Source organism: Podarcis liolepis, assembly GCF_965112155.1.
Source record: "Podarcis liolepis genome assembly, chromosome: 13".
Classification (NCBI taxonomy): Eukaryota; Metazoa; Chordata; class Lepidosauria; order Squamata; family Lacertidae; genus Podarcis; species Podarcis liolepis.
This window is the reverse complement of record NC_139573.1, coordinates 13,193,553-13,206,186: the sequence shown is the minus strand read 5'-3', so window position 1 is coordinate 13,206,186 and position 12,634 is coordinate 13,193,553. Positions and strand designations below refer to the sequence as shown.

The window sequence follows — 12,634 nt, the reverse complement described above, 5'->3', positions numbered from 1 at the left end:
AAATATGAGATATTACTATGCTTTTTACTCTGTTCACACTTTTATTCCTCTTTATTCCTCTATGATCAAACATTTTCATTTCCTCCCGCTGTTGGGTTGTGTTTCCAGAATTTTTTTCCTTCTTGTTCAAAATATTATGCAGCAAAGAGGAAATAAAAACTTCTGTAAAGAAAGACACACAAGTGACTATCTTCCCTTTAATTATCAAAAGAACTGTAATTAATGTTCCCTCTTGTCAAACCACCTGATGGATTTGCACAGTACACTTTTGAAGCAAATGAGAAAGTCTGTGAAAGGTGCCATAATTTAATCTTTCAAAGTCTGGTGCCCTTGGACTGTTTTGGATCACAACCCTAACACCTGCAGCCTGTTTTGAATGCTGTGAAATATAGTTCAAAATATCTGAAGGATATAAGGTTGGAGAACCTGATGAAAATATATTACCTCCAGCTATCACAGCTGGACTTAGGAATCAGAAACCAGCAAGGATCCACCAGTGTCATCACTATTCCCCACCCTGTTTTCACACTCTGGGTTTCAGAAATATGAGCAGACTAAAAGCAGACAACTAGGTCAGACTACTTCAGTCTCAAAAGCTGTAAGAGTATTAGGGTTATCTTAGTGCATAGGGAAAAAATGTACCTAGGATGATGACATTATTGATCTTGCTGATTTTACTTCCTAATGCAATATGCAAACCTCCCATTGTTAAATGCCACATCCAAGATCCACACACTCCACTTCATCAGTATCATCGGGAAGGAGACCTCATCATTGGTGGCATAGCCTCTCACAGCATCATCCTCTCTACTTCAATAGCCTTCACCGAAAACCCCCCACCAACATTGCAGGAAGAGCTACAGTAAGACCTGGATAATTTCTCTTCTGCATTTTGATTCCTTCTTTGGACAATGGAGCGATCACTTTTAGAAGATGAGTGGCTAAACTGTGGCCTTTAGTGGTTGTTGCACTCCATTAGTTCTATCAATAATAATGGACATAGTAGTACAACAACATCTGGAGCGCCACTGTTCTCCACCCTTGACCTAGAGGCAAAACTACTGTTTGGGTCAAAAGAGATGTGATGTAGGAGAAATGTGGTCAGGAGGATCTCCACTAGTTTTTCTTTAAAAATGTTTCCACGTTCCCCACTGAATTAAACATTCAGATATCATATAAAGATATGTAATATTGTTGTGGAAATAACTGCATCAATTTTGCCTCAGGGCCCCAAGATAAAGAAATAAGGGAAGAACTTCTACACAGATTATGAAGCCTGCATTAAAAATGTACATCAGGGACATTTTAAAATCTGTGATCCCTCCCATAGAATTTCCCCCAACATCCCTTTTCTACCATTGTAGGCAAGGAGGAGGATCACTTGTAGTGATAACTGTTCAAGAGTTTCCTCACATGCAAAAAAAACTTACATAATGGCAGTAATAAATAATACTAAGGAGAAAGATGCAGAACTGAGTTGTGATAGATTTAGAAAGTGTTACATGGCCTTGTGAAAGGAAATGAAACTTTCTTTTTAGAGTGGTGCCTAAGAATTACCAGCACATCCTGGCATTGGAATTTGCAGTGAAGGAGATCAACGAAAACCCTCAGCTCTTACCCAATGTCACTTTAGGCTTCCACATCTATGACAGCTATTTCAATGCCAAATGGACCTCTCATGCCACAATGTTACTCATATCCACACTGGAAACATTTGTCCCCAACTACATCTGTGATTTCAAGAAAAACATGATAGCCATCATTGGGGGACTGGACTCCCAAACTTCTCTTCAAGTGGCAACAATCTTGGATATCTATAAGGTTCCACAGGTGAGATATGTATCTTTCTGACATGTCATGGAAACTAGGCACATCCTGATAGATTTGTATAATAAAATGTGCACATTTCAAATAATGAGGTCAGCCATGCTAATGACAGATCCAAGCAACAAATAAAGTATTGATAACACTTAAGTTATTGCTTCAGATGTCCCTTTGGGCCTAGCCAATGCCTGATATATGATAATAGCTGAGTGGCAGGTGAGTGTTGCTTGGTTAAACAAAAATAGCATGGGCAGCCCAAATAGTGAGGGTATGGAAGGCCCAATTGGAAATTGTTCCAATGTTGCCAGTAATACATAAATCTAATATTTAAAAGTTATTGTTGCTTCTGTCTCTTTCTCCTCCTACCACAACTATGTTTAGCTGATATATGGCCCTGCTCCAGTGATGAATGATAAAACCCCAGGCCTTTTCTTCTACCAGATGGTGCCCAAGGAAGCCCACCAGTATAAGGGGATCCTGTCTTTGCTTCTGCATTTCAGGTGGATATGGATTGGGATTTTTACTTTCTATGATGAGAATGCAGAAAGATTTCTGCAAACTGTGGTTCCACTTTTTTCCCAGAGTGGCATTTGTTTTGCCTTCATCGAAAGAAATCACAAATTTACTTATATTACAGAAATTTACGATATGTTGAAAATAGGTGCAAAAATACATGACAAAATAAATGATAGCAAAGCCAATGTAGTTTTGGTTTATGGACCATCATATACTCTGGCACGTTTTAGATGGTTGCCTTACTTATCAGAACTGGAACAAAGTTCAAATAAACCAAAAGGTAAAGTGTGGATCATGACAGCCCAGGTGGAGCTCAATTCTTTTGTCTTTCAACGGACTTGGGATACAGAAATACTCCATGGGGTTCTCTCATTCACAACTCACTCAAATGATCCACCAGGATTTCATCAATTTGTCCAGAGCAAAAAGCCTTCCAGCCCAAAAGGAGATGGTTTCATTTTGGACTTCTGGCAACAGGCATTTGGCTGTGTATTTCCAAATCGAGTGGTTGGCAGTGTGAAGGGGGATATTTGCACAGGACAAGAGAAGGTGGAGAATCTTCCTGGTCCTTTCTTTGAAATGAGCATGACCAGCCACAGCTACAACATCTACAATGCTATCTATGCTGTGGCCCATGCTTTACATGCCATGTCTACATCCCGAGGCAAACACAGACCAGTAATGATCAGGGGAGGAATGAAGTTTCACAAACAACAACTGTGGCAGGTAATGGGCTGAAAACAATTGATGAAAGGGTTTGATTTTATAGATTTGGTAATAGTCACTTTTCCTATGAAACCACAGCAGGGGTCAGCAATGTGGGTGCAGCAATGGTCTTGAAATCTTCCCCAGGTGTTCCCAAAAGTAATTCTTCAATTCACTGCCCTTTGGCCATGAGATGGTTGCTTTATCTCTCTTGAAATGCACATACTGACAAATGGGAACTTCTCCACATGCTTTTCTAGGTTCATATTCAGCCTACTGGATTGCCCTGCCTATTGACATCAGACAGACACCTTCACTGTATTCATTTAGGCACCTGCTTCAAACATTTTTCCTTAGGCAAACCTGACCAGTTACTGGGTTTTTACATTATTTAATCTTTTCATTTTACTGCTAATTTTTATTATTTTAAATCTTTTTAATTTCTTCTTTTAAGCTAATTGAATTTAAAGTAGAAATAATGAAAGAGAACAAAAGAAAATGAATTCTATCCAAGCATGACATAGCCATCTTCCATACTTTGCTTTTATCACCATTCCTTCTTCAACCTGTTGCTTCAACTATTCATACCAACCTCTTCAATGAGCATGGGGCTGATTCCCCATTGACCTCTAAAGTTGGAGTATCAAACTTTACCCACTTTCTGTTAATAAAGTTTTTGTGGCTGTGTGGGCAATTGTTGTTGGAGATCTTAAAAATTAGTTATTTGAAATGAACTTCCAAATGTGAGAAAAGCTTGGCTTAAATCTTATAGATATAAAAATAGAAAGAGGAAAAGAAAGCTGCTTTCCTTCACAGTGGATATTTGGAAACCTGACATGAAAGTGAACATCATGATTGTCTCTTGCTGAATTGAGGCCTTGTCTATTCTTTCTATGCAGCTCCATCATTTTCTGAGGGGTATCTCATTTAACAACAGTGCTGGGGATCAGATTTCCTTGGACCAGAATGGGGAGATACTAGCTGGATTTGATATTACCAATTGGATTGTTTCCTCCAACCAATCCTTTCGGAGAGTGAAGGTTGGAGGGGTGGATTCCCTGGCTCCTCCACAGCAAGCGTTGACCATCAATGAGGGAGCCATAAAATGGCACCATTGGTTTAACCAGGTAGTATGCGAACATCGCCCATTTGTTAAAGCGAACACTTTAACATAACATACAAAGATAATTTCATTGTACATTGTTCAGTCTTTATAAAATTGGATTATAGTTGGCACAAGCTTTGAATTAATGTTATAAGCTAAATGCACAGCCTCCTTACTCATTTCCTGTTACACTGAAATAAATATATTGAATGACACCTTGAAGAAGTGAATTCTAAAAAGATTTTGACGATGTTGAATATATTGTTATGTCTTTGCATGATCAGTCTGGATGAAACCTTCATCAGTGAGGGGAGAACACACAAAGGGGAGCTTGCTGAACTAGTTTAAATAAAGCCATATATACTAAAGACTCTGTGGTCTCCACCAACCTTCGTTAAAAGGAAATCAAACCCCTGGGTAAACCACCACACATTTTCTCACTTCTGAAGACAGGTGTGGCATATAACAATACAATCTGAATTTGCACCCAATGGGCCAACCTAGATAGTACCTGAAATACTTGTGATATTAACTTTTACATAAGCCACATAACAGAAGCCTAATCCCTATAACCTTTGGTTGCTATATTCCTAGACAGAACTAAAGAACAAAGCAAGGTCTTTGGTGTTTAAAATATTCTGTACAATATCATCAAGGAAGTCCTTACCCATTTCTGTACCTTGGTAACCCCCTCGCAGTTACGAAGAATCATTTTCCATGGCATCTGAATGCTCCCCCTTTGATACAGATATTAAGCCCACAGTTGAATAGCTCAGTGGAGCGTTAACTGCCATCACTTACTGGATATAGAGCAGTGGCTCTCTATTGTGGCTTTGCTAAAAGACCCAAGGCAAGGATGTAGGATTATATAATGCAGATTGCACAAAAACACATTGGATCAAACCACATGGGCTGACGGTTGAAACAGAATATTTTGTTTAATTAGCAAGATATTTTAAAAAATAGAATTCTATTAAGATAAACAATAAAGGGTTGCTTCTAGCTCCCATATTCTTTCATCATGTAGTTGAATTGTTCCTTTTTCAGAATTCATAAATAAAAATTATTTTTAAAAGTAAAGCATTAGTCATGTTTCAACCACTCTGACCTTTGTCAGCCAATGAAAGTGTCTCATTCTTGAGAAGCCTGAATAAATGGCATCAGTGATTTTCACCAAAATTAGAAAACAGACCTATGGCTTGCAGGTATAAATATTTCAGTAAAAAAGGGTACATATGCCAATTTTCAGCACTTTCTAAACTGTGGCTCCTTTTACAAAAATCATATAAAGTTTTGACACATTGTAGACTCGAGAAGGCAGATTATGCAGGCCATGATTCAAGATTTTAGAATATCAAGTGTACAGGTGAAACTCGGAAAATTAGAATATTGCGGAAAAGTTCATACTGATTAGGTATGAACACTTCTTTCTGCCACAGTGACATTAAGGAGTTGTGGTGGTGTTGCTTAATGCAAAGTAAGCCTCAGAGGTATGCTGGTGAAACTCGGAAAATTGTGGAAAAGTTCATTTATTTCAGTAATTCAATGGGAAATGTCAGAAAATGAGTCCAAATGGAACTGAAACAACCTATTAAATGAATTGCTAAAATGAATGTTGTTGTTCTTCTCTGAATCTGTTTTAAGAAAGAGCTTCACCTCTCCTTTTAGTTTTTCTTTGCGTCCACTTATTATATATATTTTTTATTTGTGTAATAGACACAGCCTGACTCTGTATGTAGTGAGAGCTGCCACCCTGGTTTTTGTAGGAAGGTGAAGGAGGGGGAAGCATTTTGCTGCTACAATTGCATCCCATGTCCAGAAGGGAAGATTTCAGACAAAGAGGGTAAGAAATTTACTGCATATATTTATAGCTTGTTGCCTATAATCAAGAACATGCATTGAAAGTCATACATTCACCAAGGTTCCTTTTTACAGTTTATAAAATATTGAGAAATCTAGCTGAAGAGGGACCTAATGAAAGTATGTGTGTGGGGGATAATTTGTGATGGTGGATGTTCAATGCTATTAATAAGAAAGAATCCTATAGCAAGATCAATGAGGTTGAAGGGGATAGTGTAAAGTGGATTTTCAGATGAGCCAGGTGGTTTCTGTAACAGCTGGAAATATGTGATTCTACCTCCCTTATACAGGCTGAGCTGAGTGATATGCTTCTTAAACTGGTGTAAGCATTGAAAGGGGAATATTACAGGGGTGAAACGGGAGGGGGTGTACTTAGGATACATGAAGCCCATTCAGCTTGGTCACATGATCTGGAAACCCCATCTAAATTAAGTCAATGAAAAGGGTGGTGTAACCCTATTTTTAAAAGCTTGTTTTCTCTCCTACAGACTTTAGCTAGCTCAGCCAGTGGCATCCCTGCTTCAGAATGCATTTTGGATCTGGTGTACTTTATGTCGGCTTATTTTATGCTTGGCTTCAATTGCGCCATCATCTTGGCAGAGTATTGCTCCCTAATTGTGGTGTCTTCTTCTACAGCAGTCCTTGAAATCTGTTTTGATACTTTGGCTAGAGATGGTTGGATCTGTTTCTAATCCTTGTTACTTTCACAAATTTTAGCCCATAATTCATTTATTTATTATAAACTTAATCCTGCAATTTTTCTCAAAATATTTTTAGATAGATAGATAGATGATAGATGATAGATAGATAGATAGATAGATAGATAGATAGATAGATAACACAAGTAATATTGGAATGTGCATTTACTTTCTGTTAACCTATTTAACTATGTATTTAGATGCCCTTAAACTTCAGAGAATTGTGTCATAATGTCTGAAAAACCAAAATTCAGAAAACAGTTGAAAGGTATTGATTAGGTCATCTAATGTAGAAATTTGCAAAGTCTGAAATACACATTCACTACTTAATAAAGGAGTAAGTAAATGTGAGCAACCAGAACAGTGACAGGTTAATTTGAGTTGGCTTCTAGCCAGAGAACAGGAAGTGTCTCTGTGGCCTTGCATTTTGACTCAATCAGAATTTTACATCCAATAGGTGAGAAGGGCATGGTTCCATCATTTTGAATCTCCATTGTTCAGAACTCCTTGTATGCTTTTTAAATCATCTTAATTACGTATTTACAAGTCGTGGCATGTTGGTCATATTTTTCAGATTAAGAACCATGCTTTTCTTTCTCAGACATGAATGACTGCTATGAATGTGAAGATGAAAAGTATCCAAACAAAGATAAGAATATATGTATTCCCAAGCGTGCAACTTTCTTGTCCTTTGAAGAACCTCTGGGCCTCAGCTTAGCCTGTTCTGCTCTTTCCTTTGCTTTCATTACAGCACTGATACTAGAAATATTTGTGAAGCACAGGGACACTCCCGTTGTGAAAGCCAACAACCGGGACCTCACCTATGCTCTGCTCACCTCCCTCTTGCTTTGCTTCCTTTCTGCATTACTGTTCATTGGATATCCTGACAAGGTGACATGTCTCCTTCGACAAACTGCTTTTGGCATCATCTTCTCAGTGGCTGTTTCTTGTGTGCTGGCAAAAACCATCACTGTGGTTCTGGCTTTCATGGCCACAAAACCAGGATCCCGGATGAGGAAATGGGTGGGGAAAGGACTGGCAAACTCTATTGTCTTCTCCTGCTCCCTTATCCAAGCACTCATCTGCACTGTATGGCTGGTGATCTCTCCTCCATTCCCTAATGCTGACATGAAGTCAGTGGCTGAAGAAATTGTACTGGAGTGCAATGAGGGGACGGTGACCTTCTTTTACTGTGTCTTGGGCTACATGGGCTTCCTATCTTTGGTCAGTTTCACTGTGGCTTTCCTTGCCCGGAAATTACCTGACAGTTTCAACGAAGCCAAGTTCATCACTTTCAGCATGTTGGTCTTTTGCAGTGTTTGGTTGTCCTTTGTTCCTTCCTACATGAGCACAAAGGGGAAATACATGGTGGCTGTGGAGATCTTCTCTATCTTAGCCTCCCGTGCTGGCTTGTTGGGTTGCATCTTTTCCCCAAAATGTTACATTATTTTGCTGAGGCCTAAGCTGAACAATAGGGATCACCTAATAAGAAGAAAATGCTAAAGAAATCAAAATATATGTCACTGGTTATAATATCTAAAAGAGCAATTTGTATGTATCCCTGAAAAGAAGCACCCAGAATCCTTTTCAGGCTACCACCCCATAGGATTTAACCCAAATTTTTAAAACACCAATTAAATATTAGCCCTGCTGCCAAATTGCTCTCAGGATGGATGCAAAGGAAAGGCAGTTGTTCCCTCAGCCAGTGCAATCCAGGGCCCCAGATTTCACCCCCAGATAAGGTAGGCTGTGCAGATGCCCACTGAGCATATATATTGCCTGAAAATCTCCACTACCTGAACTGTTTCAAAGCACTGAGTCCCCAGCAAGTCCAGATCTACTTTATATTTTCCTCTGCTCACTGTGAACTCTGCATTTGTTGTTCTTAGGCCTCGTCACTGTACTATTCTACTCTCATGCTCTTCCCCGCAACTACAGTGGTACCCCGCAAGACGAATGCCTCGCAAGACGGAAAACCCGCAAGACGAAAGGGTTTTCTGTTTTGGAGGCGCTTCGCAAGACGAATTTCCCTATGGGCTTGCTTCGCAAGACGAAAGCCCATAGGGAAATCTCCGGGGACCTGTTTTAAATTGCTGGCGGTCGGGAGCAAAGACTTTCGCCCCCCGCCGGCCTTCAGAAGAGGTCCTGGACCTCTTCTGAAGGCCGGCGGGGGGCAAAAGTCTTTGCTCCCCCCTGCCTGCCTTCCCGGGACAGCGGAGACTTCTCCGCTGCCCCGGGCGATCTTAAAATGCTGGCGGGCGGGAGCGAAGCGTTCGCTGCCGACCCCCAGCATTTTAAAATCTCCCCGGGACAGCAGAGAAGCAGCCCCCTGCGACCCTCTCCCGGCTGGAGAGGTGACGTGCGCCTATGGCAGGAGCCTCCATAGGCGCGCGTCACCTCTCCAGCTGGGAGAGTGCGCGGGGGGCTAAAGCAGCCCCCTGCGACCCTCCCCCGGCTGGAGAGGTGACGCGCGCCTATGGCAGGAGCCTCCATAGGCGCACGTCACCTCTCCAGCTGGGAGAGCGCGCGCGGGACTAAAGCAGCCCCCTGCGACCCTCCCCCGGCTGGAGAGGTGACGCGCGCCTATGGCAGGAGCCTCCATAGGCGCACGTCACCTCTCCAGCTGGGAGAGCGCGCGGGGGGCTAAAGCAGCCCCCTGCGACCCTCCCCCGGCTGGAGAGGTGACGCGCGCCTATGGCAGGAGCCTCCATAGGCGCACGTCACCTCTCCAGCTGGGAGAGCGCGCGCGGGGCTAAAGCAGCCCCCTGCGACCCTCTCCCGGCTGGAGAGGTGACGCGCGCCTATGGCAGGAGCCTCCATAGGCACACGTCACCTCTCCAGCTGGGAGAGGGCGCGCAGGGCTAAAGCAGCCCCCTGCGACCCTCTCCTGGCTGGAGAGGTGACGCGCGCCTATGGCAGGAGCCCGCCAGCATTTTAAAATCTCCCCAGGACAGCAGAGACTTCTCTGCTGTCCCGGGGAGAGACCCCCCAGCATTTTAAAATCTCCCCGGGACAGCAGAGACTTCGCTCCCACCCGCCAGCATTTTAAAATCGCCCCGGGACAGCAGGGGCTTTTAAAATGCTGGCGGTCGGCAGCAAAGCCCTCCTGTCCCCGCAGCTTGCGGGGCGGGAGGTGGGAAGAAGGGCTTTTCTTCCCACCACCAGCCTTCAGAACAGCCTTCTGAACGCTGGGGGTGGGAAGAAAAGCCCTTGTTCCCCTCCCCCCAGCCTTCAGAAGAGGTCGGGGGACAGACTGTCCCCGGACCTAGTCTGAAGGCGGTTTCCCTAGGAACGCATTAATTGATTTTCAATGCATTCCTATGGGAAACCGTGCTTCGCAAGACGAAAAACTCGCAAGAAGAAAAAACTTGCGGAACGAATTAATTTCGTCTTGCGAGGCACCACTGTAATTTGCACTAGAGATGAACAGTTTTACACTGTCTAATCCGTTTTATTTTTCTGTGTGTAGCTGTGTTAATGTACGTCCCTGCATCATTCCAGTGGGAGATTTCGTAGGATTAGTCTGTAGAAATCCTTTAAAACTGAACATAAAAACAGTCACAAAATATAAACACTAAGTGCTATAAAGTTTATGAAGGACCTGCTCTGTCTCTCCTTTACTCCCTCCCCCTTGCTTTCTTCAAAACTGTAAAGCTGACCGTTAGTCTGGGTAAAAATGCTTTGCCGTCACACCCACACCAAGGAAGACTCAAAACACCAGTTTAAATTGGAGGAAAGGTTATATTCATTAAATATGACATTGGTTAAAACATAACCATTTGCCCTTAGCAGCAGAGAAAGACAATTACCATAAGTTGGCAGGATACCAACAAAATGACAGAAGAGCCTGGGCTAGTTCCTATTCTCGCTGTTGTGTATTTTAGCTTTTAATATTTTGTATACTGTTACGAATTTGGGGTAGAACAGAGGGAAGTAGGCTGCATATCAGATCCTTCTAATCCCTGGATCCAGAATGTGTTAAAATATAAGCCAAGCTGGAGGGAATCAAAGAACAAAGAAGTTTGTAGTTGGCTCAACAAACTCAATTAAGACTTTAAGGAGCAGTTTGCAAGTATCCTGACTTTGTACCCCTCTGAGACATTTTGGAAAGTGGACAAGTGGTTTTAATACGCTTTCCATGGAAAAATACTGGTATTTACTGGGAAACTGTACTGAATGTCCTTGGACCTAATCAGAAGTGAAAGGGGAAACTGGCTGTTCTGGAAACAATGGCAGGTCGGGGGGCAGAGATGAGCTCAGATGCTGAGACTATGGCAGTTTTGTATCAATGGCAAAGAGAATTTATGGAAAGTATGGCTAAGATATCAGAGACCATCACTACCAGATTGGATCAATGTAATAACACAGTGGAAGAACCAGAAACAAGAAGAATAAACTCAGGGGAGACTCTTGGGCAAAGACAGGAGGAAAAGTTTGTAAAGGGGGAAAGCCTAATGGTTATGAAGAAAACCCGAAAGGAAAGAGTAGGGGGATTTGAAGGGCAGTATACAGAGAAAGCATTTGAGGAAGTATTGGTAAAATCACCAGTGTCAAGACAAGAGGAGCTGAAATTGGAAAGGGCCCTAATTGGTAGCAGCTTCTTGAGGAGCCTTAAATATGACTACAGGCCGGAAATAGCTAGAGAAATTTTGGTGAAATCACAACTGTGGAGACAGAGAAAAACTTGGAAAGAAGAAGGGCTGGCTGAAATTGGGAATTGCCCTAATAGGAAGCCCCTTCCAGAGGAGATTTACCGTATTTTTGTCCCATAGGACGCTCCATCCCATAGGACGCACCTAGTTTTTTGGGGGGGAAACAAAGGGGAAATTTTTTTCCTTTATTTCCCCCCCAAAACCAGGTCAGGGAAGCTGAACCAGGTCAAGGAACAGTGGGATGGCGGCGCTGCGCCTCCCTGCTGTCCCCCAAGCTTGTGGGGCTGGCCGATGTCTGCCCGGCGCGCGGGGTGCTCTGCTTCAGGGTGCCTCGCGCGCCAGGCGGCAGGCTGCTATCCGCAGTGTGGGGAGCCCTGCGGGGAACTCCTGCAGGGCTCCCCACGCTGCGGATGTCTCTCCGGCATGAGGGGCGCTCTGCTTCATGGTGCCCCGCGCGCCGGGCGGCAGGCTGCTATCCGCAGCGTGGGGAGCCCTGCAGGGAACTCCTACAGGCCTCCCCACGCTGCAGATGTCTGTCCGGCGCGAGGGGCGCTCTGCTTCAGGGTGCTCCTCGTGCCGGGCGGCAGGCTGCTATCTGCAGCGTATGGTGCCCTGCGGGGAACTTCTGCAGGGCTCCCCATGCTGCGGATGTCTGCCCGGCACGAGAGGCGCTCTGCTTCAGGGCGACCCTCGCGCCGGGCGGCAGGCTGCTATCCGCAGCGTGGGGAGCCCTGCGGGGAACTCCTACAGGCCTCCCCACGCTGAGGATGTCTGTCCTGCGCGTGGGGCGCTCTGCTTCAGGGTGCCCCTTGCGCCGGGCGGCAGGCTGAAATCCGCAGCCTAGACAGCCCTGCGGGACCTCCCGCAAGGCTGCCTAGGCTGCGGATGCATTCCAGAAGCCTGGAGAGCAAGAGGGGTCAGTGCGCACCAACCCCTCTCGCTTTCCAAGCTTCAGCGAAAGCCTGCATTCGCCCCATAGGACGCACCCAGATTTCCCCTTCATTTTTGGAGGGGAAAAAGTGCGTCCTATAGGGCGAAAAATACGGTAAATATGCCAAAGTAAGAAAAAAGAATGGGTAATAGTCTGGGGTTTTTTATTTATTTATTTATTAGGTGCTAGTGGTTGTAAATAAATTGGGATATCAGCAGACATGGATTAAACACTTGCAAAAAGGAACAATAAGTATAATTTTAAAAGGGGAAATAGTCTGTAAGCATAGATGTGTAATATATAAAGTGGTTTGAATGTTTAAAATATCTGTGCAGTATATCAT

General features: G+C 43.6%; 1 protein-coding gene across 1 annotated transcript; it reads left to right on the top strand.

The window, feature by feature from the left end:
• Positions 1-650: 650 nt before the first annotated feature.
• On the top strand, positions 651-8,211 carry LOC310691553 (vomeronasal type-2 receptor 116-like; the record flags this gene model as incomplete). The annotated part of the gene is made up of 6 exons (XM_083471415.1): positions 651-862; positions 1,539-1,830; positions 2,818-3,066; positions 3,945-4,172; positions 6,499-6,685; positions 7,310-8,211. 6 exons carry the CDS (start codon positions 651-653, stop codon positions 8,209-8,211), a joined length of 2,070 nt encoding a protein of 689 aa, XP_083327541.1.
• Between the last annotated feature and the right edge of the window lie 4,423 nt (positions 8,212-12,634).